This window comes from Dipodomys spectabilis, unplaced genomic scaffold, assembly GCF_019054845.1.
Source record: "Dipodomys spectabilis isolate Male_0828 unplaced genomic scaffold, ASM1905484v1 ptg000157l, whole genome shotgun sequence".
Taxonomy (NCBI): domain Eukaryota; kingdom Metazoa; phylum Chordata; class Mammalia; order Rodentia; family Heteromyidae; genus Dipodomys; species Dipodomys spectabilis.
In genome coordinates, this window is record NW_024870834.1 from 16,045,038 (window position 1) to 16,070,000 (window position 24,963).

Below are 24,963 nucleotides of genomic sequence, written 5' to 3' on the forward strand. Positions count from 1 at the left end.
CCCGCCCAGGGTTGGCCTCAACCTACAAACACTTCAATCTCCACCTTCCAAGCAGCTAGGATTATGAACGTGAGCCATACAATTTTCCTCAAAATTATTTTCTGATTATGAGTAGAAAATTTACAAACTGATGATTTCAGCCTTAAAATCTTTCTGCTAATTGGGCATCTCTCTTTTTCCATTCTATTTTTCTCCTCATTTCTGCCTGAACTTTGAGATTATACAACCCACCTACACCTTTGGAGATGTCTTAATATTCATTCACAAACCTTCATGGCTTTCCCAGACAGCTTCAGCAAACAAGGCTGATACATTTGACTCATCAAATGTATTAGTCAAGAACTAATGGCATAGCAATACTTGGCTGAGTGGGGTGGGGGGAGTATCCATTGTAATTACTGCAAATTTTGAGATTTCCAAGCTTAGCCTCACACAGGTACAGAATATTAAAATATAAGCATGGACATTCCAAAGAGATACAGGACTACAAAGTATTTGCCTCTGGATGGTGAGACATTTTGTATTTATTCATGAAGGGTGGAAACAGTAAAAGCCGTCACTCCCTAAGACAAAGCTATTAGGATGACTTAAGAAGGTTCAAGACCATTACTAACACTGGGGGGAAACGGCACTGCTGCTGGGTTTCTGCAAGTCCTATTTTCCATGTGTTTCCCCCATGGAGAGATGAAAGGAGGAACATGGTCATGTTCTCAGTGGGTCTTAAACCTGAGCATTGTGTCAGACAAGTTTCATTAACAATGGCAAATCAGGACAGCTTCTTTCAGAGGATAAAAGCTTCTGAGAAGTCCACAGGACTCCCTGACCAAACAGCTCTAACCAGACAATGGACTAGTAATTCAATTGTACTCAAGAATCAGCCACACATGGAAGGCTTTCTCTTGAAAGGCAAAAACTTGGGGGAAACACAATAACTCTTTGCATGTTGATTGAATCGGAAGACAAAGACTTCTGCCAGGCTTTTTTCCTCCCCTCTAACTGCCATGTTTTAACTCTTTTCTAAGGACCAGCCTCAACACCTCTCCCTAAGAAAACCTGCTCCAGTCACTCCAAAAAAAGAATTCTCCTCATTCTTGGTGGCCACAGCTCTTACAATCTGCATTATGTGTTTCTTTGTATAGTATCTAATTTAGCATTTTATGATTTTGCATCATTGTCTGCTTCTATAATCTTCTAATTGTGTTATCTTTTTAGGATTTCTCATTAAAAGATTGACTTCTGTGTGTGTTGTCAGAAATCATGTAACACGCTTTGGTTAGGTCCTTTCTATGTGAAGACTACTGTGTAGACCCTGAGAAAGTGAGCCAGCAGATGTGAGGTATCACAGTACCAGTAATTTCTTTACTGTCTGGCATATCACAATGAAATTAAGTTTGAAGCCCTGCCTCTCTCATTCACCTTTATATCCCTAATTCCTGGTGTATTTGGAATGCAGTAAGGACTCAAGAAATGTTATTGAAGGATTAAAGAACAGAGGAATGAAAGAGTGGAAGGAAAGGAGAGGGGAAGGGAGGTAAGAAAGGAGGAAAAGGGGAAGGAAGAGAAGAAGGGAAGGAAGAATGAATGAATTACTTTAGGACTTAAGACAAAAACGACTTTCCTAACAAAAATTTATCAAGAATTTATTTACCTAGAATTAATTACTTAGAATTTATCAAAATCAGCTACTATAAACAATCTTTTGCTTGAAGCCAAATGTCTTAAAAAATAGGCTCAGAATGGATGGAATTTCATTGCACACAATTCTTTCCTCTTCTGATTTAACCACTGGCTGCATTCAGTCTTGCCAGAAGCAGAGACAAAGGACCCCTTTGTGAACACAAGCCTGGCCTAGTCTGAAATCACTAAGTGTTGAATGAAAGAGAACTTGGTTTTGAATCCAGAACACATTCTAGATCAGAATTTTACTTCACCTTATTTAACTCACATTCATTTCAAAGCAGTGTATATTGTATAATATACACATACTAGCAATGACTCAACAACAATAAGAAAAGAAACATGCCCTGGATCAGGGAGTTTCAACGATACTTTCAACCATAATTCTCACATAATATTTATTATATGCTATACACAGTCCTAAGTGTGTTTACCATAATAAGTCAGTTAATGTTTCTAAGTACATGCTAAAGAACCAGTATTAAAAGATAATGCTGGGTGCCAAGGTGGCTCATGCCCATATTCCTAGCTACTTAGGAGGCTGAAATCTGAGGATCAAAGTCTGAAGCTAGCTCAGGTAAAGTCCCCATGCGACTATTATCTCCAAGTAACCACTCACAAATGGAAGCAGAGCTATGGTTCAAGTGGTAAATCACTAGCCTTGAGTACAAAGAGGCTTAGGGACAGCACCCAGGCCCTGAGTTCAAGTCCCACAGCTGACAAATAAAAGAAAAAAAAAGAAAAAGGGAAATGGAAGAAATAAATGATTTGGGAAATAATTGGCTGTTGGTTAATGCAGAAGGCAAGAACTTCACAAAAGTAAACTGAGGTACATGAATTTCTTCAAGCTCTTAGAGGTAGCAAGTAGTCAGATGAGGCTTGAGTTTATGCTAATTCTACAGCCCTCTTCTCTGTGTGGCAAAGCAGAAGAAATTGTGGAGCCATTGGTTTAACAAAAGCAATTTAAATAAGGTATTTCTAACCTACAACTAGAGAAAGATAAGACAATTTTAAGCTAAGCTCTTTTAAGATATTTTAAGATAGGGATGTGGATTGATTTAAAAGGATAATTTCCAATGCCATTATAATTCAAACTTCAGTTAAAGCTAAACAGGAGTATCTACTTTTGTCCAATTATGTGAACAGAAAACTATTAAATTCATAAGAAGATCTAAATAATCTTACTTTTTCTAATATACTCTGCCAAATCAATGTCAAATTTTAGACATTTCAAGGTAACACAAACCTTTAAGGATTATATATGAACAAAGTCAATCCTTTCATCATTATTATTGGTAGATGAAAACTTCAGAGAGGCCAAGAAATACCTCTATAAAGACAGGGTGTACCACTTTTGGATTCGATATATAATCAAGGTTCACAATGTCACATTTCCATTTGAGAAATGATAGTCACTTCTCTTCATATAGTAGAGAAAGTAACAGGGCAAATCAAAGGATGCCTGAAAACACAAAACAAGCTGACAGTGAGGTTAATACTTCCATTTCTAACCCCCTTCTCTGTTTACTACTTTACTGAGAACCATAAAATTGTGTCTTGTTTCTTTTCTGTATTTTTTGTTGTTGCTGTCAGATGATGATTTGACAGCTGTGACAAACTTCTCATGGTTCTTGAATCTGGGACTGTTTTCTCCTCTGTAAGCATTGTCCCATATTGCCATTTCGTGCCTGATACTCTTCAAATACACCTCCGCGTCAGACACAGACATCAAAAGTTGTCTCAGTATCTTTTTGTATTTGCAGATCCTTAAAGTTGAAGTGCAACCTGCAAAGGACACTAGCATCACAGTGTAATTTCTCTACATTATTGCCTGGGCAGGACTTCACCTAACCTACCTCATAAATGTCCCTATTGCAAATGCATAAATATTGCTATACCAGCAACAATCCTTTTTATTTTTTTTTTTTTTACCTTGAAGGCAGAACCTCAGTCTTGTCAATGTTCAGCAAGGCAGCAAAACTACTCTTAACCAAGAATGTTTAGTTGAGGCTTCACAAACAGAAGTTCAAAGTCACATCATCATCAGGATGATGAGTGAAGACCAACAATGATATCTAAAATGAAGATTACTGACTAATCTTCAATTCTTTTCAATTATCTCAGCCCTCTATGATAGATTAGGTATAAAGTATCTGAAGGTGGACATGGGAATTTGTTGAAACTAAAATTGCCTTCACCAAATCTTTAACTCAACAATCTTGATCAACAATAGATGTTTAATATCCAGCACCTTATGACAAAGACTAGTTTATCTTAATGCGTTGATTTTAGCAGTAAAATATGCTCCCAGTGTCACCAAATTGAAGCTATAACAAGTTATACCATGTCCACAGGCTTGTAGAATTCTTAGAAATCTCTTGAATTCTAGGTTCTCCAACACAGTTGGTACCAGCTCCAACAAGGAGCAGTCCTCAGTGGTTAATGAACTGAAGATAATGGTTCTACCTTAAGAGGAAAGGGATTTACCTTGCAACTTTTCCATGATAAAAGGTGGGCTGGAGTCCATGCCAGTCTTGGTTATGGTAGATGTAAAGGAGGGGATGACAGGTACTACAAAGACTTCTTGCTCAATACATCCTTTTTTTAAGGGTATCTGGGTCATAAAGGCCCAATGATGAGATCACTCCTTACTTTCTTTCTCGTTCTCTCTCTCTCCCTCTCTCCCTCCCTCCCTCTCCTTCCTTCCTTCCTTCCTTCCTTCCTCTCTTTCTTCCTTTCTCTTTTTTGTTATTAGAGTTTTTTGTTGTTTGAAAGCCACAATGTGTAGACCAAGCTGGCCTCCAATTTACAATCATTCAGGGGCCTTCTAAGTGCTGGGATTTGCACCAGCGTACCCTACCACCCTTTTTCTTTTTTTAAAGAAATCACGAACAAACCCTCACAAATCAATGCCATTTTAAAAGTCTAAACTAAGGCCTCATTGTGAGCTACTCATTTATCTCTCAGCATTGCTATAATTACCCAGTGGGGCAACAGAAAGTAGGGAGAGGGGTGGAAAGGAAGAAAGTGCTTTCAAAAGCCAGATGTAACAAAAAGAAATTACACTTTGCCTTAATAAACATTGTGCAAATATCACACAGACATTATTTAAAATATTGATAGAAAAACTTTCTATGGTTAAGGGTACTCTCAGTCTTGGACCACCTATAATTTCTGCTTCAGAAATAAATTCAGAGACATGCCACATGATAAAGTGGGAAAATGATTATAAGCTTTAATCTAGTTTTGTCACTTATTAGCAATGTAACCCTGGCCTGGCTACCTAAACTCAGTCTCCCCACACAGATACACCATGCTACTCCTTCACATGGGGATGAGGATTAAATGAGATATATAAGCAAGCTCATCATGAAGTGGAATCTACCCATGAAAAATCATGGTCATGATGGAATTCGAATTTGCTAAATTCTTAGCATGTACCTGAATAAAGACTTTCAATAAATGCCATAAACAGTTCAACTAGACAGGAAAATTCAACTTTCTTCCCATTCAAGTTGGTGTTAGTCTAGAAAAGTTAGTCTAAGGAAAAGTAAGTCAGGTTTATAGAGATCTCCTACACAGATCTCCACACAAAATTGAGGGACAGAAACAAACCCACGATGGGATGTACATGGGTTTAATTCCTACCTCTTCCACCATTTCTCATAAGGTAAACAAATCACTTCTGAATAACTGATTTCTATTACGTGAAGTGCTACATTTTATTATATAAAATATAATGGGAACCGTGAGTCAGCCCTTAGCTTTGGGGGAAGAAAATAGAGTGGAGGAACTATCTACATTCCTCACAATAAAGAAAAGTAGAAAATTAAAATGTCCTTTAACTACTAAAAGCTTGTCAAAAAATGCCATAAAAGAATCCCCAGATGTTCTAAGTAATGAATCCCAATAAATTGACTTCCTCAAAATATCTAGCATTTCACCCCCAGAGTGCATCAATCCAAGATTCCTTTACCTGTCTGCCCACATCTGGACAGAGGGAAACTTAAGACTTCTAGAAACTAATTCATTCACCTTCTCATTATCTGAAATGCAGGGGCAGTTATTCTGATGAATCCCTTAACCAAATGAAGAGTCATCTGTCTCTCTCCAGATGGCAAAACTTAAGCATTGCTTTTACACTAAGGGTCTTCCATGGACAAGCTTTTAGAGATTCCTTTCCTCTCCAGTAATATCCCTCATGAAAATGAACAGGAATTAGCAACTTCCTTCTCAAAGCTCCATAGATTTCTTCAAGCTAGCCAAAGTACTCTGTAGGAGGGCTACAGCTCATCAATTTGGCATCTCCATGGCTTCCAGCAGGAACCAGGGACAGCTCCCACAACCCCCTCTAAAGTGAGAGGTACAGAGTCTAGCCTGAATCCAGGACAGACAGTGAGGTTCTTCCTTTATGACACATCTTAGTAATAACCCGTGTGGCCCGGATAATCAGCAGGGCCCAATAGTCAGCGTGGCCCCAGGGTCCGGCCCGCTGGAGGGGGCGGGGCATCAAGAAGCGAGCTTCACTGACTGCTCCACTGACCTACCGGGCCACCCACCGAGCCTGACGTCATTGCGGAGTGGGGGGGGCGTGCTGCCGGAGGGGCGGGGCATGCCACCGGAAGGGGGCGGGGCATGCTACTGGCGGGGGTGAGCTTCCTATTGGGATTGGGTGAGCTGCCTATTGGGGAGCAGCTTGGGGGAGGAGCATGAATGGCGGTTTGAAGCCATTAGTGGGGAAGGGGCTGTGTGTATATATAAGGGGTTAGGGGAAACCGTCTGGAGGAGACCAGGAGTCCTGGGGGGAGAGGGATCCAGAGGAGATCTAGAGTCGTGAGGAGAGGAAAGTAAGGGAAAAACTGGAGCTCAGAGGGGAGTAGAGGAGAAGAGGGTAGGGGGGAAAGCCTGCCAGGGCGGGGCAGGGCAGGCCTGGGGAGAGCGCAGAGGCCTGCAGAGGAGGAGGAGGGGAAGAAAGGGAAAGCCTCCCCTTTGGAGGTTTGGAGCTTTGGAGGTCTGGGGTTGGAGGTTTGCAGACCAACTAATAAAGGTGGGGGGTCAGGGCTGCCGGTTGGAGGCTTGGTGGTTGAGGCTGCCCTTGGTTCTGGGTATCTAGCCCAGAACAAGGTAGTCTCAGGACCCCTCGCAGGTGTACATAGCGTAAATACACGTCTTTGGTCCACCTTCCACTGTACCTCGATGGATTGTCTTGCTCTCCGGAGGTCATAAATTCTTGTCATAATGTATAACTATGTCAGCTAGTAACTAGATGAACAGCCCAGCAAGGAAAGATAGGGAAAACAGAAACAAGAGCTCATTTTCATCCTAGACCTACAAGGTTTCATCTGTGAGGGAGACTTACTTCCCCTTCTTGGCCAGGTAAAGATGAGTCCAAGGACCCGATCTCTTTTTCTCTGTCCTGCCCTGCTGCCCAGTGGCTCAGTTCCTGCAACTGCTCTTTTTTTTTCCACTAGGGAATGTCAGTGTCATCCTGACAAAATACCAATCAAATCGGAATCTCTGTCCTGCGTCAATTAAGGCATCATCCTCAGGATAATCTAACATTTTACAACAAAACTGTGCCATCTGACTCTTCCATGTCATCTGCTATCACCACGTCACATTGACATTAATTCAGTCCAACTGAACTTTTGTGGTGGTGGCAGTTATGAGGCTTGAACTCAGGGCTTGGGCAATGTTGCTGAACAGTTTTGCTCAAGACTAGCAGTTTACCACTTTGACCCACAGCTCTATCTCTGGTTTTCTGGTGGTTAATTGGAGATAGGAGTCTCAGGGTCTTTCTTGCCACAGCTGGTTTCAAACCATGATCCTCAAGAACTCGGTCTATGAGAGAAGCTATAATTATGGATGTAAGTCACCAGTTCTTAGCACTCAGTTGAACTTCGTATAGTTCCCCAAATCAGTCAAGCTTTTAAACTGAGTTCCTCTGTTCATCTCCTTCAAATATTCTTGTCCTTCTTGACTAACAAGAAATCCTGGGCCACCCTACTTGATCACCTTCCCAGCTAGAGTCTAGCCAACTTCTTCCATGCTCATTGGCTCTCAGGATGCACAGCTCCAGGACAGCAGTCTTCCCATGCAGTGTACATATTGGCTGTCTTACTGATTATTTGATTTCAGAGACTATATCTCTGTAGAGACTGAAATCATCCATGTAGCTCATCTATTACCTAAGAACCCAACACATGGGTTGACACTGTATTTCTCTTAAACTGACACTATATTTCATTTAAAAAGAGCACAACAAAAACAAGAAAACTCAATCCATCAATCAGATTGAAATGCATTTGTGTGTGTGTAAGCACGTGTGCATGCGCACAAGTATGCACGTGCAGTAGTGCTAGGGCTTGAGTTTGGGGCCTTTCTTTCACTCAAGGCTACCACTCAAGCCACAGCTCCACTTCTGGCTTTTTTTGTGGTTAATTGGGGCTAAGTCTCTTTTCCTACCTGGGCTGCTATCCCCAAATCTCAGCCTCCTGAATAGCTAGGATTGTAGGTATGAGTCACCAGCATCTGGCTTAAAATTCATCTTTATGGCTCATTGTAATATTTCATTTTGAATACATTTGCCTTTACATTTCCCATTGCCTTATTTTCCTGTCATATTGTTTTTTTTTCTGTATTCCATATATAATGGTAATTAGAGCTATCTTTGCCCACAGGTTATAGCTGGAAGAGGCAGCTTATGAGTAATGGTATATACCTCAGAGTCAGGAAAATTAAAGCTGAAAGCATTTGCATCCAAAAGCTCATTTGTTGAAAAATAGGAAAAAAGGAAGATGAACCAAAGTAATTACAAAGAAGGGCAGTTCCTGCCACCAACTTAGGGGCTGTCAAGTTATTACAAGAATGGAAGGAAGTTTGTGACAACAGAATGGTAACCTACAATTCATACTTTTGGCTAGACTGCTTCTATAAAAGGGCAACTAATAATGACCCAAATGGTCTTATTTGGTAAACAATATAATAAGCCTAGAGATCAATCTAATAACTTTATTGTATGTTTGCTCTAAACTATTTCTTCCTTTAAATGGGAACACTCCTATTATTGTGCCTTTACGAGGTGCTCATGTTGGGATCTGGAGAGTCAAAATCCTTGAAGTTATAAATTAGAGTTCAAAGTTGAAGATTCTGGTTTGTAGTTGTGTAGTTTCCTTCCTTCCTTCCTTCCCCTCCTCCCTCCCTCCCTCCTTCCTTCTTATTTCCTCTCCTCTCTCTCTTTCTCTCCTCTTCTCTTCTCTGCTTTTCTTTCCTTCCTGGAGCTTGAACTCAGAGCCTCAAATTCTCACTTGGCTTTTCTCTGATACTTTACTACTTGAGCTATGGCTTCAGTCTGATATTTTGCTGGTTAATTAGAAGTAGAGTCTTACAACTTTGAACGGTGATTCTCCAGGTCTTGGTCTCCTGAGCAGCTAAGATATCAGGTGTGAGCCACAGACACCTCGCTGATAGTTGACATCTCCTGGATTTGGTCTGAAGAAATGTCAACAACTTCATTGTGTCTCACATTATAGATCAAATCCCGCCCTCCCTTTCTAGAGTAGTGTGCACTGCATCTGTTTTTAACAAATGAACAAAACGCCTAAAATCAACAGTATTACCAAATGAGGATGCATATTTTGAAACTGAATGTCACTGTAAAGTGTTAATGCATTTCAAAGTATTCATCTCGTTTGGCTTTTTCCATTAATTTTAATCTATCAGAATATCTTCCAAGGAAAGGTGAAGAGAAAAGAATTACATTCAATAAAAATAACTATGGAGAAATCTTATTTGTCCTCCTAAGAGATAGATTTTCCTCCTAGCTAGGTACTATGGCATATAAGAAAGAAGTCATAGTAACATAAAGGATCTTTTTTTGTGGGGGGGGTGGGTCTGGTCGTGGGGCCTGAACTCTGGGCCTGGGTGCTGTCCCTCAGCTCTTCAGCTCAAGGCTAGCGCTCTACCAATTGAGCCACAGCTCCACTTCCAACTTTTTTCTTTTTGCTTATGTGGTGCTGAGGAATTGAACCCAGGGCCTCATGCATGCAAGGCAAGCACTCTACCACTGAGCCACCTTCCCAGCACCCATAAAGGATCTTTGAGATAGCCACTTTATGAAAGCTACCTTTGCCTTACCCACTTCTAACCATTTTTTTTGTTGTTGATAGAAAACCCTGCAGAGGCCCTCTGAGACTGTCTTTCCTTCTTACTCATAGCTGCAAGAGAGGGAAAATGCCCTTGTTCTTCCCTTGTTATTCTGAGTCAAAGCAGCCTGACCCAACAAGACCAGTGAGCCATTTCTGACTTCACTGAGTGGCTCTCTGAATGGCAGAGGAAACCCTTCCTGCTGATCCTCACTGGCATCCCTCCATGCTGGCATTTTACAGGGAATTCAGGATAGAACCCACGCATCTTCCTCTTCCACGAAAGGACCCTTTAGCCCTAGATCACCAAACAGGAAATTACAGTGCCCAGCTGAAATCCCCAATGGGAAATATAAATCTCTGGAAGATTTTAATGGTACTAATATCTCGCAAGTGCCTAAAAAAACCACAATATTTCTTTAAAAGTGAGTGAATATTGTATGACAGGGGCTGTTTCATAAGACTCAAGCAATTACATGCTCTGCTCTAGAAGACCTTCCTGACCTAGAAAAATAATAAATTAAGAACTCCAGTGGCTTTTGTTTTTCCTTCTTCTTTAAAGTGCTGCCCTCTCTCTATGGTGAGTGAACGAAAGGACTCCAGATCCCCACAACAACCCCTCTTAGGGCCATTAATCCCTTTCTAGAAGGGATTCTAGAGGGATTCTGGGAGGTGGCGGTCTCATAGAATGAGGCCATACTTCTTCTGGGCCCACCTCCCCATCCTCTCCACGAGCTCTTCTCCTCTGTGCACGTTCTTCGCCATGCACTGAATTGGTTTTCTGTCACCCTTGTAGAAGAACACTGCTGTCAGCCCCCTCCCCACAGTAGCCGCTGTGTGGGAAGTGGGACAGCTCGAAGCCCTCTCATGTAAAGACCCCCACGGGTCACACAGGGCATCTTTCAGTCCAAAGTATAAATGGGAACAAGAGCCTTCTCTACCTTGCAGGTCAGCTTTGGTCAACGCAACTTTGTTAGCAAAAGAACAGGAAAAGCGGAAACAATAACCAAAGGTTAGTAAGAGGAAGAATCAACCACATATCATTACAGAAACGAGAAATGCAGTGTGCATAACCAACATCACTCAAACAGACAACTGATAATGCCGGACAGGGTCACAAGAGACAGCACAGACGAGGGGACGCGCAGACCAGGGTAGAGCAGGCCTCCTGAGAGCCAAGTCAGCAGAGCAGGAGCAAGGAGACAGTGGACAAAGCAAGCGATGCGTGACAAGAGCCCTCCCACACGCTCAGAGCCAACCCCAGGCCGTCCAGCCAGACCGAAAGGCAGAACCCACAAAAATAACCCAGAACATTTACAAGTTGAGGATGAAAGAGTCACTTGGAAATACCTCTTGTACCCACCTGAAAATGCCACTAAAGAAACTGGCACCAAATCTAGACTTTTTTTTGGGGGGGGGGGATATAAGGGCACAGTGTTCCTGGGGCTTGAACGCAGGGCTTGTGCACTATCCCTGGGCTTTGGATTTTTGTTTGTTTGTTTGTTCTTGCTCAGGGCTATCACTCTACCACTTGAGCCACAGCTGCACCTCTAATGTAGGCATTTCTATCAAGGTGATTGATTTGAGAAAGTCAACGTATCTAGTTGGTTCATCTTATAGCCAAATCTAAAAGTTTGTGGGCAAAAAAGGCACCAAACCAAGATCCTTTTTATGTACATGAAGTGCACGTTTTTCTCAGATGTTTATCATCTGTGATGACAGGATATCATTTCTAAATAACAGGGTGTTGGTCTATATAGCAAAGTTGGCCTCAGTATCAACACAGGGTAAGAGTTGTACCAGCCAAGCATTAAAGAAACCAGGCAGGATTTAAAGAAATCCTAGCCACATTCCAGAGGCCAAAAGTCACAGTTAAAAGCTGGCTAGAAAATATGCTTAGTTTCTAAATTTTACATACTGGTGATATTAGAGATACCAAATCAAAACCTACTTTAAGGGTTTTCTCTGCTACAAAAAAAAAAAAAAAAAAAACCCTGAGACCCATAGAATATTGTAAAAATAATTCTGGACTCAGATAGCTCAAGAAAAATAATACATTGACTACTTGAGGATGTTGAAATGGCATTGTTAAGGATATTAAGAGGAACACATGATATATCCTAGTAACCTAAATAAATAATCATGAAACATAGTTGTCATTAAAGAAACCCAGGTCTTAGTTTTTTAAGTTTTGTTTGTTCTTCTGTCCCTAGACATAAAAAAATCATGATATGCATGTTATTTTTTATGTTTTCCATATTGTTTAATACCCAAAGGCCTGTTGGGAGTCACACATATATACAAAAGATGCTGAAAGACAATGACACCTCACTGTAGACAATGTTTGGGGTGCTCTATTTTCCTTCCCACTGTCTTCCACAGATTCATCTCCACAGGACCCTAAAGAACTCCTGGGATCCTTCATGAAGGCTTATTCACAATAGGGCAAATTTCCAATGACAGTAATTTATGCCTACACCCACTTTTTGGCTATTTTTCTAGCCACTTAGGCTAATTATCTATGTCATCTGTGTACAATAAACAAGGGCCTTCTTCCCCCAGCACTCAGCCCTCCACTTCGTCCCACCCAGTAGGGCAGTCATAATGCTCAATGGGCAACCATCATAATTATCTCCATGGCAATAGAGTGCAGTGTTATTAGACCCATGGGAGCTGCCATAGATGTGGATGGGGGAGCCATCAAGTCACAATATCCGGCTTTGAACAATCACCCATACTTAGAGGAAAGTCAGAACCCACCATAATGCATGGGATGAGTCAGGTTGAACTACACACAGAACTGCAGGCAAGAATGGGAACATTTCCCCAATTGATAGGTAATTTCCTCTCGCTAATGTGCTCCTGGCTTCTCTCAAAGCTCTCTTAAGCAGGGTCCATTCTCCCCTCCATACTGCACATTCTGTAAAAGTGAGCTTAGGCCCCTCTTAATCTAATACTCCAGTTATACTTCTTAGCACCCTGATTTTTATATTCTAGAGAGCCATGCTTCTGATAGAGCAGTCAAAGATACATGTGGCTAAAATGTGCTTTAAAAATTTGTAATTGGAACTGAGGTATGCTGCAATATGCATAATATTAGAGGCTAAATATGATCAAAATATTAAATAGCTATTGATAAGTTTAGTCAACTATAGGCTGAAATGATCATATTTGAGATCTACTGGATGAAGTAAAATATAAAATGAAAATTAAGTTTTGCTGCTATTAGATATTAGGAATGATTAATTTACAGGTGATAGATGTTTGGGCAATGTAACTGTACAGTTAAAGTGGTGATACCTCCTGGCTTTTCAGCCAGAATAAATGAAATCATATGATTTTAAAAATTAGCTTTTATATAGAGCCTTATGCTTTTAAAAATGTGTTTGTTGTTGTTGATGTTGTTATGTGCCAGTACTGAGACTTGAAATCAGAGCCTCATGTTCTTGCTTAGATTTTTCTGTTTAAAGTTAGCACTCTACCACTTGAGCCACATTTTCACATCTGGCTTTTTGCTAGTTAATTTGAGTCTGTCAGATTTGTCTGACCAGGATGCCTTTGAACCATGCTCCTCAGATAGGCATGAGCCACTGGTGTTAACTTACTACGTACTTTTATTTTGTTATTTAACTTGATTTGGTTAATTATTCCAAGATAGCTGAACCTACTATCACTCCACGGTCTTCTCAAGTAAGACAATTTAATTCCAAATGCTGTAGATAGCCCAATCTAGCCTTGACTTTTATCATTTAAAAAAAAAAAGAAGAAGAAGAATAGGCCAAGGAACCTCCCTCAAAAAAAAACTGAGTTGAATAAAGTGTTTCTATACTTGTCTCCCTACACATACACACACACACACACACACACACACACACACACACACACACACACACACACACACACATTAGGCTATCAGAATGAAAAAAAGTCCTAGGTGAAGGAAAACTAGAGTAGACCATAGGAACTGTCAGACTCTACTCTTCTTCCAACTCTCATCACTGTGAGTCATACTGAGAAGCTGATTAAAATCTCTTCCAAAAATCCAAAAATGTACTTTTACAGGGATGAATGAGCTCAGATGGAAGTTGGTTAAAAACAGGAGTGAGCTATGAAGTTGAACACAAGAGGTGAATAAGCAGATTTGACATGGTAACTTAACAAAGGATGCAAGAAAACATCGCACAAGGGACCGTGAGACTCAACCAGAGGACTGAAGAGGTAGATCTTGTCAGCCAACCCAACCCAGCAGACATGTTCATTGCTGCCCCCTGCTGGCCCAAACTATACTGTTTGAGTTGCAGAGAAGGGTTGAGATTTGGAAAAATGTGTAAAATTCCTTTAACATCTCAAAGGAGATTGGATTGTCCACAAAAACCGGCTGAGCTTGGTCTATTGTGCTAGATGGGTCAGCAGGCAATCCTATTAGATGGCTCACACGAGATTATTTATAAACAATCCCATGTTTATTGAATACCAGCCACATATCAGGCATTTTATTTTTCTGATGTATTCATATGACCTTTGAAGGTAAGTCTTATTGCCTTATTTATTTATTTTGGTCGTGGGGCTTGAATTCTGGGCCCGGGTGCTATCCCTCAGCTCTTAGCTCAAGGTGAGCATCTACCACTTGAGCCACAGCACCACTTCTGGTTTTCTGAGTGGTTTATTGGAGACAAGAGTCTCATGGAATTTCCTGCCCGGGCTGGCTTTGAACCGCAATCCTCAGATCTTAGCCTCCTGAGTAGCTAGGATTATTTACAGGCGTGAGCCACCAACGCCCGGTTTATTGCCTAATTTTATGGTGAAGAAATATGCAGCCTAGAGAGGTTGAGTAACTTGCCAAACTGTCACCTACCTAACACAAGTTACTTACTGTCTGGCCCTGAAAATAGGTCATTCTTACATCCAAGCCCAAGATGTTCCTCAACACCTCCCTGAGGAGCAACTGGAACAATGCCTGATATCTACTAAGTATTCAATAAATATTACTTCCCTTCCATTGCCATGGCATTCAGACATCAATTCCCATCTCCTGGTGAATTTGCATTCAACAATGCGGTCATTATTCGCCACACTGAGAAGCGTTTTATTAACCCATGGAAAGCCACCCCTTGCCATGGATGAAATTGCCTTTAAAAAGTCTCTGAGAGCCTTTCAGCTATTCTAGAAACAAAAGCAAACACTGGGAGAGGCCAGATACCATTGCAAGGGAAGATTCTTTTTTTTTTTTTGGCAAGTGTGTGATCCTGGGAAGACACATTCCTGAAGCCTGGAGCCCAGGGCCTGGCATTCTCAACCAATGACAAGAGGAGATCACCAATGGTAATGCAAAAACCGAAACAAACACAGATGGCAAATGGGAATGAGAGGATTGGCCGAACAAAGAAAGAGGCGCCAGCAGAGGCAGCAAGGAGGCTCAGGGCTTGCAAGAAGGGTGTAGCTTCAAAAGAAGAGAGGTTCTACCTTCACAGCCGCGCTCAATCTGCCCACTCCTGTGGAGAGCATCATTGATAAGGTCCGGAAGGCGTCCATTCAAGTCCACAGATGCCAGACAGCCCTGAAAGCCATCTCGGGAAGCCACGAGCTTTGGGAGATTGCTGTACATGCCTTGGGCTAGGCCAGCCATGTAGAGGTCACCTAGAAGGAAAAGTAACAGAAGAGACAGAGAGATAGGGAAGTGTGTCAGCTAAAGCCAATGCATTTCAGACTATTCCTTAGGTAATGTTAGCCTACCTAGATGGGGGAGATAAAACAAGAATTAATACCGATTATTTCTAATGATTAATCATTTTTAAGATTTCAAGAAAAGAATCCAACACTTCTTCAACACCTCTTGTATGGCATTCATTATATACACATCATCTCACAAGTTTGTTGGTGGTTTTGTGTGCGTGTGTGTGTGTGTGTGTGTGTGTGTGTGCATGTGCATGTGTGCGAGTCATGGGGTTTGAACTCAGGGCCTGGGCGGTGTCTCTGAGCTTTTATGCTCACGATTAGTATTCTACCACTTGAGCCACAGCGTCAGTTCTGGCTTTTTTGGTGCCTAATTGGAAATAAGAGTCTCCTGGACTTTCCTGCTGGGGCTGGCTTTGAACCACGATCCTTAGATCTCAGCCTTCTGAGGAGCCACCAGACTGGTTCATCCCACAAGTTTCAATCAACATATCAATTCAACAACGTAGAAATAGTTCTCATAAGATGAGGCAAATGTTCGACAGGCACTGGAGGGCAGAGATAGCTAAGAAAAGCCACTTCCTTATATACCACCTGTCCCAATTATACACCACTTGTCCGAGTCATCCTGTCCTTCAGGGGTACTAGCCCAAAACTGTTCAAACTCACCAAACAAGTTATGTGCTAAAAGTTCCTGCTGATCCTGCCATATAAACCCTGCTACAACCAGACTCTGGGCGACCTCTCTGATCCTGACCAGGGAGTTCACCCGGGAGCATACACCAATAAGCTTTCCTTTCTTCACCTTTACCACCTCCTGCATGTTCGTTCCTCACCTAAAACCTTACTTTAATGGCATTGTCAACAATATAAACCTGTACTGAGTGCTTTTTATTTGCTTTCACCTATAATATGCTGAGAGTTTTACAGATATACCATTCAAACTCCAAACAATCTCATTCCCATTTTAATTAAAGGATATACACAAGCTAAATAAGGCTGAGAAACTTCTACTAAAATCACTGAGGTAGTAAATGCCTCAAGTAAGATTCTCGAGCCTTTATACCTTATTTAGGACCTTCTACTTTTTGTGTATGTGTATACTGGTAATGGTGTTTGAACTCAGGGTCTAGATGCTGTCCCTTAACTTTTCACTCCCAAACTGAGGCTCTACCACTTGAACCACACCTCCTCTTCTGACTCTTGGTTAATTGGAGGTAAGAGGCTAGCTTTAAAACCAGAATCCTGAGACCTCAGCCTCCTGAGAGGACTATTACAGGACTAGTATTACTAGCATTACTAGTATTACAGGTCTAAGTCACCAGTGCCCAACTCTTCTTACCATCCTGACATCAAGAAAATGTTCATTCATGTGAAAACTAAGTGGCATGGTGGTATAATTTAGCATTGCTCAATAAAGGTATTTATGATGCACCAAAAATTTCATGGCATTTACAATGTATAGTTTGCCTCTCGCGACGGCCTTGCTGTGGTGAGGAACGCCTCAAGCTTTACCTTTCAGATCCAGATTTTTGGCTCCATTGATAACCTGAGTGACCACCTTGGTGTCCACTTTCAGACTGTGGGTGTTACTGTTGTCCCGAGTGATGACCACATTGTGCCACTGGTTGTCATTCAGGGGGCGATCACTGTTGCCTTTGATCACATTGGGGCCATTTCCCAGGTCAAACACGTAGTGAATATACCTGCGGGAGACAAGAACCCCACCATAAATTGAGATTCCCTCAAGTGGATTAGGGCAATGTGTGTGGAATGGATGTCAGGGGCTTCAGAGCTCCAAAACTGACCTGGTATGTTACAGCCGTGAAATCACAAGTTGGGTTTTGCCATGGTCAGCAACAAACATATATCACTTCATTCTAATCAGCTTACTTCTCCCTCTACAGATAATACTGCCCAGACTAGACAGTAGTGCAGCTAATATGCTGCGTAACACTAGGGGGCAGCATTCAAATTACTTCAATCACCGACGGTGATTTGTGTTTGCTTTTTGTTTCACTTTCCAACACATAGCAACAGAATGTCTGGCAGAATGGGAAGATTTATATTAAAAAAAAATTGTAAATGATCTCATAGTAGGTTTGAAAATACATGTATTTCTTGTCTTGTTATAAATGTGGTGGCAACCATTAGAATTACTTGAGATGATTGTCATATACACTGCTGTAGCCCCCTATAATTTTAAAGGATTGTGTTTTATAGTAAAGAGTCTGGTTGTATTAATTTAATGGACGAATTTTATTTGTGTATTTCTTTACTAGTTTAAAAATATTTTTCTCTTACATTACTAGTAATTAAATATAGGGCCTCATGCATGTGTACTAGCACTGCCCACTCTGGCCATCTTGGTTTTGTATTTTAAAGTAGTGGGCTTTGAACCCAGGACCTTGTACTGGCTGCGCAGTCACTCTACCATTTGTGTTTTCAAGCCCTTTTGGCTTTAGTTTTTTTAGATAGGATACCACATTTTTGCCCAGATTAGCTAAGACTGTGATCCTCCTATTTATGTTTCCAACACAGCTGGGGTGACAAGACCATGACACCACTCTGGTTTGTTGTTGTTGTTGTTGTTGTTGTTGTTAAGATGAAGGTTTCACTACATGTTTGTCAAAGCTGGCCTAAAATTCATGCCTCTACCGCCTACAGTAGCTGTGATCGATCATAGGCATCCATTACCACATCTGGCTGGGTAGATCTTCCAATAAATTTATAACTCCCTCTCTTTTCCCACCTTAAGCATTGTATGGATGTTCCTCACTGATGAGACCCGGGCAAGAACTAAAGTTATCAAACAGAATGGACAGTGTTCTTCCTGTCTGTATTTTACAAAGGTCTTAAAAAAAAAAAAAACCACATCCAACGTGGATTTACTTATATGATCCCTTCCACTTACCCTTTGACTAGCTCAACTGCAATAAAGTCACTGCCATCACCACTATTAAAGAGGATGAAGCCGTCCGCAGAGGTGGTCTTGAACTGGAAGAAGAGGTGCATGGAGGTGTAGGCCTGGAGGGTGGCCAGGCTCAGGTAACTACTCTTGGTCTTGAAGGTGACTGGGTCAGCGATGATGTTCCTCAATCCAAAACGCGCCTTCAGCTCACAGTAGTCGATGTCACCGTTTTTGCACAAGTCGATGTAGAGCAAGCCGTTGAACATGAGGCTCTGCAAGTGGCCGATGAAACTGGATGGGACAACGGAGATGTATCGCTTCTCAGTCATGATACCAGTTTCGATATTGTGGAACTCCAGGCGGGTGTGGTCTCCCACCATCGTACCTAGGGAAGTCAGAAGTGAAGTCAAGACAGGGAAAATTACGTCGTATGACTGCATCCTTATGACTGCAGCTTTTAGGCGGAACACTTCCACACAACACATACAATTTTCTTGATTCCATTCCAGAAAACAAAAGATTCATGATAGTCTGTTCCTGAGTTGGCCTCAGGCAGGGAGCTCATGGGCCAGCTCAAGTATTACATCCTGCATCCACACTCTCCTGCAGCTCCTTAGAAGTCCTCATCACATAAAGGAAGGGAGAGGCCACAGAAAGCACAAGTTAAAGCTATTCGTTTGCTGAGTGCTAACACACACCGGAAGAAGAAAAGCCTCTGTTGCTCTAACCTTTGTAAAGATTCAACAAATGAGTTTTATTCATTACCAAGTAACTCCCTGCTATAATAACTCCCCACCTAGAGCCCTCATGAGAACTTCTATTATAGAATGTTGGATTTTTACCTTCTACTCATTGCTAACTTTTTCTAGTAATAGCACCTAATTTTCCCTTGCACTTAAAACATTGTAACCTGGACAAAGCTGATGTGGGGGGTGTGTGTGTGTGTGTGTGTGTGTGTGTGTGTATGTGTGTGTGTGTGTGTGTGCGAGCGCGTGCGCGTATGCCCCAGTTCTATGACTTGAACTCAGGGCCCAAACACTGTCTCTTAGCTTTTATACTCAAAGCTAGCACTCCACCACTTGAACCACAACTCTTACTTCTGCCTTTTGGGTGTTTAATTGGAGGTAAGAGTTTCAGACGTCTTCCTGCTCAGGCTGACTTAATACAGTGATCCCCAGATCTCAGCCTCCTGAGAAGCTAGTGTCAAAGCTGATCTTAACCAAGCTATGTGGCTTATATCCCCCTACCAGTGGTTCATATCTGTCAAAGAAGCTATACAAAAGGAATACATAGGAGGATTGTGATCCAAGGCCAACTCTAGGCAAAATATATAAGACTTCATCTTGAAAATTAAAAAACAGACAAAATACAGCTGGGACATTTATAGCTCAAGTGGTAGAGTGCTTGTGTACCAAGCATGAGGTCCTGAGTTCAATAAGGAAAAAGGTAATTTGCACTCTTTTGGGTTTTTTTTTCTCTCTCTCTCTCCTATTTTATCCCAGAACTCAACAAACAAAAGTTTGAGGGCTATGGATTATTTTTCAAGACCTCTTAAATTTGAATCTGAGCAATTCAAATGCATTCTATCCTTGGATGTTCAATACAGATTTCATCTCTTCAGGAATAAACTCTGATGTGGTTCAGAGTTGCCTATAAGCACAAAAATCAGATGTACATTTTATGAGCTTCTCTGTGGTGTTTTGACAACTACTGACAAGTTACTCTCTTCGCATAAGCAAAAACAAAATAACAATGCTGTTTAACTTAAAAATAAATGTTAAGAGCATAAACATCAAAATGCGCCATCAATCCTATAACAGCTGAATAGCTAGAAAGAATCACTGAATAAAATTACTTTGTATCAAAACCCTACATGGAAATGCAAAGTAACATGACCTAACTTCACAGGATCTCAATCAAGGAAGTGGTGGAAATAGGCAGTTCATGTCCATTTGGATCTAGCTGTTCATGCCAGGCCCAGGGCCTGGATATGGGAATGCTGGGCAGGGTCACAGCCAGCCTCCTGGGGTCAGAGGAGCTGAACTAAGGCCCTGCAGTGGCTATGCTAACATGTATGCTACTAAAAAAAAAAAATCTATGATAGAACTCTAAAATAAGAATGGTGATTCCAAGTAATAAAAGGGGAGGTCTCTGGGCTCAAAGGGGAATCTGAAAAGATCGTTTTAAAGTCAATTGGGAGCTTTTTAGAAAAGTTCTAGATAAACTGACCTTCAGGATTAAGAGGTTAGAAAATCCTGCTCACTAAAAAAGAAAAAAAATCAATTCTTATAAAGCAAGAAAAAGAATGAACAGTGTTGGGTGAGGGAGAGGACAGAGCAAGAACTTGGAGATGTAGCATAGAAGCCAAAAATGGAATTCAAATTTGATCCAGGATCCCTGCAACAGGTTGTAGGATGATTCAGACGGCAGCTCAACTAGAAGGCTACAAGGGCTAAAGTAGAGAAGAAATTGGCTTTCCTACTGGCTAAAAGATCTCACTTCTCTATGAATGGAGATTCCAACAAAGAAAAAAATGACATATGTTCACACACCTGATAAAGGTATTTAAAAAAAAAGTTTGCTCAGAACCAGGCACCAGTGGCTCCTGCCTGTGATTCTAGCTACTCAGAAGGCTGTGATCTGAGGATCACAGTTTGAAGCCAACCTTGGCAAAAAAGCTCATGAGACTCTTATCTCTAAGGAAACGACCAAGAAACCAGAAGGCTTGCTGTGGCTCAAACAGTAGCATGCTATCCTTAAGCAAAAAAATCGCAGGGATAGCTTCCACCCAGACCCTGAATTCCACACACACACACACACACACACACACACACACACACACACACACACACTCAAAAACACAAGAAACTATTACTCAGTCTTAGATTCTGTATCAAACTTAACCAAATATTAAAAGTAAATCTATATAATCTATGTGTCCTCTGAATTCTCTGTGGCCCAAACTTCCTTTCTACTATGGGACAGGTATGTGAACACCTTGTACCAGCTGCTCTCAGATTTCAGAGGGAAGAGAAATAACCTGGATGATGGAGAAGAAAGAAAACCCAAGACTAATAATTATGCCCCAAATGCAAGGCCTGGTGCTAAAAACATTATGTAACAAATGTCCTCTTCAAAATAAAAATTGGGGACAGATACCATTATTTTGCTAGACAGAAGATTATGTTAAGCTATCTGATACAGGATCAAACTGATGGCACATAGTAAACCCCCAAATTGATCCCAAATATGTAATTCCACAGCCATGTCTTTACTTAGGCATCCTAGTATCATTGAAGAAAATGGTAACTCATTTGGTTTCATTATTACCCAAGAAGAGCAGTAAATGGAGTTTATCTGGTGGAATTTCCTTGCAGAAGCTGCTATAATAATTTCACACTTCTCATCATGGCCAAGTATCAAGAGGACCACTGGCTGACTCAGCTCACACCTTTACTTCTGTATTTCACTGACAGCAAGTAGGCTACCTACAGATCTATCCTCCAAGTGTTGAAAGAACATACAGCTAGGGAGGGAAATGTCTAGCCAAACCCAAGTAGGACCTTCCCACAAAGCCCACAGCATATAACACAAGAGGATATCAACACTCTGAGGTTATGCTATCTGGTTTTGCATTCCAACTCCACAACTTCTTAACTGAGTTACCTTGGAAGAGTTACCTAACTTTATATGCCTCTGTTACCCACTAGTAACCTACTAGTTCATAATATAAAGTATTAAGAATGGTGTCTAGTACTGAAATTGTTAGCTGTTTCTAAATATATGGTAGTCACTGTCCTTTTATTTTTCTCTGCCTTTCTCTGAATAATTTCCAGTTATTCAGCTTCTTTTTTTCTCTTATCATCAATGCAAGCTGTGTGTGTATATGCGCGCGCGCACACACACACACACACACACACACACACACGCAGGCACGCACGCATACACACACGTGTGTGTGTGTGTGTGTGTGTGTGTGTGTGTGTGTGTGTGTGTGTGTGTGTGTCCATACTAAGTCTTGAACTCAGGACCTGCGTGCTATCCATTAACTTTTCCCTCAAGAATAGCATTCTACCAATTGAACCCCAGATCCAATGCCAATATTCTGCTGGTTAATGAGTCTCATAGACTTTATTGCCCAGGCTCCTTGAAATCTCAATACTCAAATCTGAGCCTCCTGAGTAGCTAGGATTACAGGCCTGGCAATGCAAACTCTTTATTTTTTTTGTTTTATTTTTGGTTAGTCATGGGGCTTGAACTCAAGGCCAGGGCACTGTCCCTGAGCTCTTTCATCAAGGTTAGCACTCTACACTTTGAGCTACAGTGCCACTTCCAGTTTTTTGGTGGTTAATTAGAGATAAGTCTCATGGACTTTCCTTCCTGAGCTGCCTTTGAACCACAATTCCCAGATCTCAACCTCCTGATTAGCTAGGATTACAGGCCTGAGCCACCAGTGCCCAGTGTTGGCAGGCTCTTTTTAAGAAGTAACCACTTCTGGTGACTTCTATATGCCATGATATTCAAAAGAGGTTTTACAAGCTACTTTGATAAGCATGGAAAGAGTTTGTGTTCAATAAATTTGCTTGGGGGTCAGCTTTGCTCATCATTTCTGCAACATGTTGTTCTTGGCCAAAATTAAGAACTCAGCAAATATAAAGAGAAAGGCTCAGAGGAAGTCTATTGACCTCCTACAGATCTCAGATCTCAGACATGGTGAGAGAATGAAGAAAATAAAGGGTTATGAAGACTCTGTAAAGGATTGGTACATTCTGTCTGTAATTCTCCAACTCTACTAAGTCTCAGATCCTCTTTCCCAGGATATCAGCAACTCGCAAAAATCACGTTTTAAGTGCTTTGTTTAGAAAAGTTTCTGGAACAAAATATATTTGGGAAAGTGCATATTTAATTTCTGGTGATTAGCAGTTTACATGAGCCTATAAAGGGCTTCCCCTAAGTCTTAGAATAAAGAACTTTTTTTTGACCTAACATTTCCAAAGTCTATATTAACCACTTTTGAGTTACTTGAGAAACAAGTTTTTAAGGAGAAGCTTTGAAAACTGACATTTTTTGCCCCCTTTTTTAACAGCATCAATGAGGGAGGGAGAAGCCTCCTTGGATCAGAGAAGTGAAAGGGGGTGAATTTTCGTTCTACAAAGACTTTCTGAAGTGGAGTGGGTGGTTGAGGCAACACTGGGGGCTCATACCCAACAGCAGTATTCTTTAACTCTTTCTTAATCATAAATTTTCAGCCCAGTCGTCAATCAGGCCTTATTAGCTGTCAAATGCACTTCCAAGAATACAATTACATTGTAACAAATAAAAACCACCAGGTTGAGGAGTACTTCTTTCTTTGCTTCTGATTTTGTGTGAGTCTAACCTATTCTTTGCATAATTTCTACAAATTATTTGGAAATTTGGCACGCTGGGAGGTCTTAAGCGGCATAAAAGGGATTACTAAATAAGCCAATACGATATCACTTAATAACCTGGAGACCAGCTGTCTATGGTCTGATTTTATGACTTCTGTGAACTAAAATTAACCCACATCACTGTAACAGTGCAACCCAAGGTTATAGCTCGCAAGCAAAATAATTCTTTTCCTCTCCCAAATTGCTTTAACCTAATCACTTGCCCTCTCCCTTCAGCAGGGGAAGCCAGGGTGTGGCTGAAAAGTACAGGAGCTTCATTAATTTCAAATATCAAATTACTGGATGACTTCAGCATTCCAAGGTTTGCAGCTCCGCATTCTAATTATTCATGGTAACAGGAAGCACAGTTTATAATTACCTTTGTTGTAAAGGTTCCACAAAAGACTAATGACAGAGAGGGAAATACAGAGCCCTAAATTCTGTAGTTCTTTATGACTGCTTTCAGCATGGATTCATTTCCCCCAGGAAAATGAAAGCAACTCCATTGCTAGGAAGATATTAAGGTGAGGGTGCCATCTAGTGGCTGCTATGAAAAACATGCCATGAACCTCAAGCACTTGGATCTACTCACTCAGCCAAGCCCAGAGGAATTAGCAAGGGATGTGCATCTTATTACTACAGTCTTTGCAGCTCAGGCTCCTGTCTGCACCAACAGCTAGCTCATGGAGATTTCCTGAATAATTAATGCAGATTGATTGAAGGTTCTAAATGTACAGCCACTTTTACATCTCCTTTTTTACATGCATTTTATAAAGACAAGTTACCCCTCAGGCTTGTAGACTAGTAACCACACCTCCTCCTCCTACGTTATGTCTACGCATGATTGGAGTATGCTGTGTAGCTGGTGTGGCTCTGCTTGCTTTTATTTTTGAGGGGAGAGTGCATGTCGTCATCTGTTTCCTGAAATACATTCCCACCTTAACCTAACTCACTCTTGTACATTTCTTCTGTACTTGATAAAGAATTGTCAGTGGGGCCCAGGATCCCGGTTCAAAGCCAGCGCAGGCAGGAAGATCTAAGAGATTCTTTTCTCTGATTAATCAGTAAAAAGCTTAAAGTGGAGCTGTGGTTCAAGTGATAGATCCATAGCTGGTAGAGCCACAACTGGTAGAGCAACAGCTATTTCAGC

General features: G+C 41.2%; 1 protein-coding gene across 6 annotated transcripts in view; it reads right to left on the bottom strand.

Annotated features, from left to right (window-relative positions):
* Positions 1-24,963, bottom strand: part of Nrxn3 (neurexin 3) — a 1,519,933-nt gene that overhangs the window by 815,114 nt on the left and 679,856 nt on the right. For 5 of the 6 annotated variants that reach the window (XM_042692577.1, XM_042692576.1, XM_042692579.1 and 2 more), the window contains 3 exons: positions 18,409-18,790; positions 17,010-17,200; positions 15,285-15,458 (listed from right to left, as the gene is read on the bottom strand). In XM_042692577.1, coding sequence (XP_042548511.1) covers positions 15,285-15,458; positions 17,010-17,200; positions 18,409-18,790 — 747 coding nt within the window. Of the gene's footprint in view, positions 1-10,762; positions 10,790-15,284; positions 15,459-17,009; positions 17,201-18,408; positions 18,791-24,963 lie in introns of all 6 variants that reach the window. The other variant, XM_042692580.1, reaches the window with a different exon arrangement.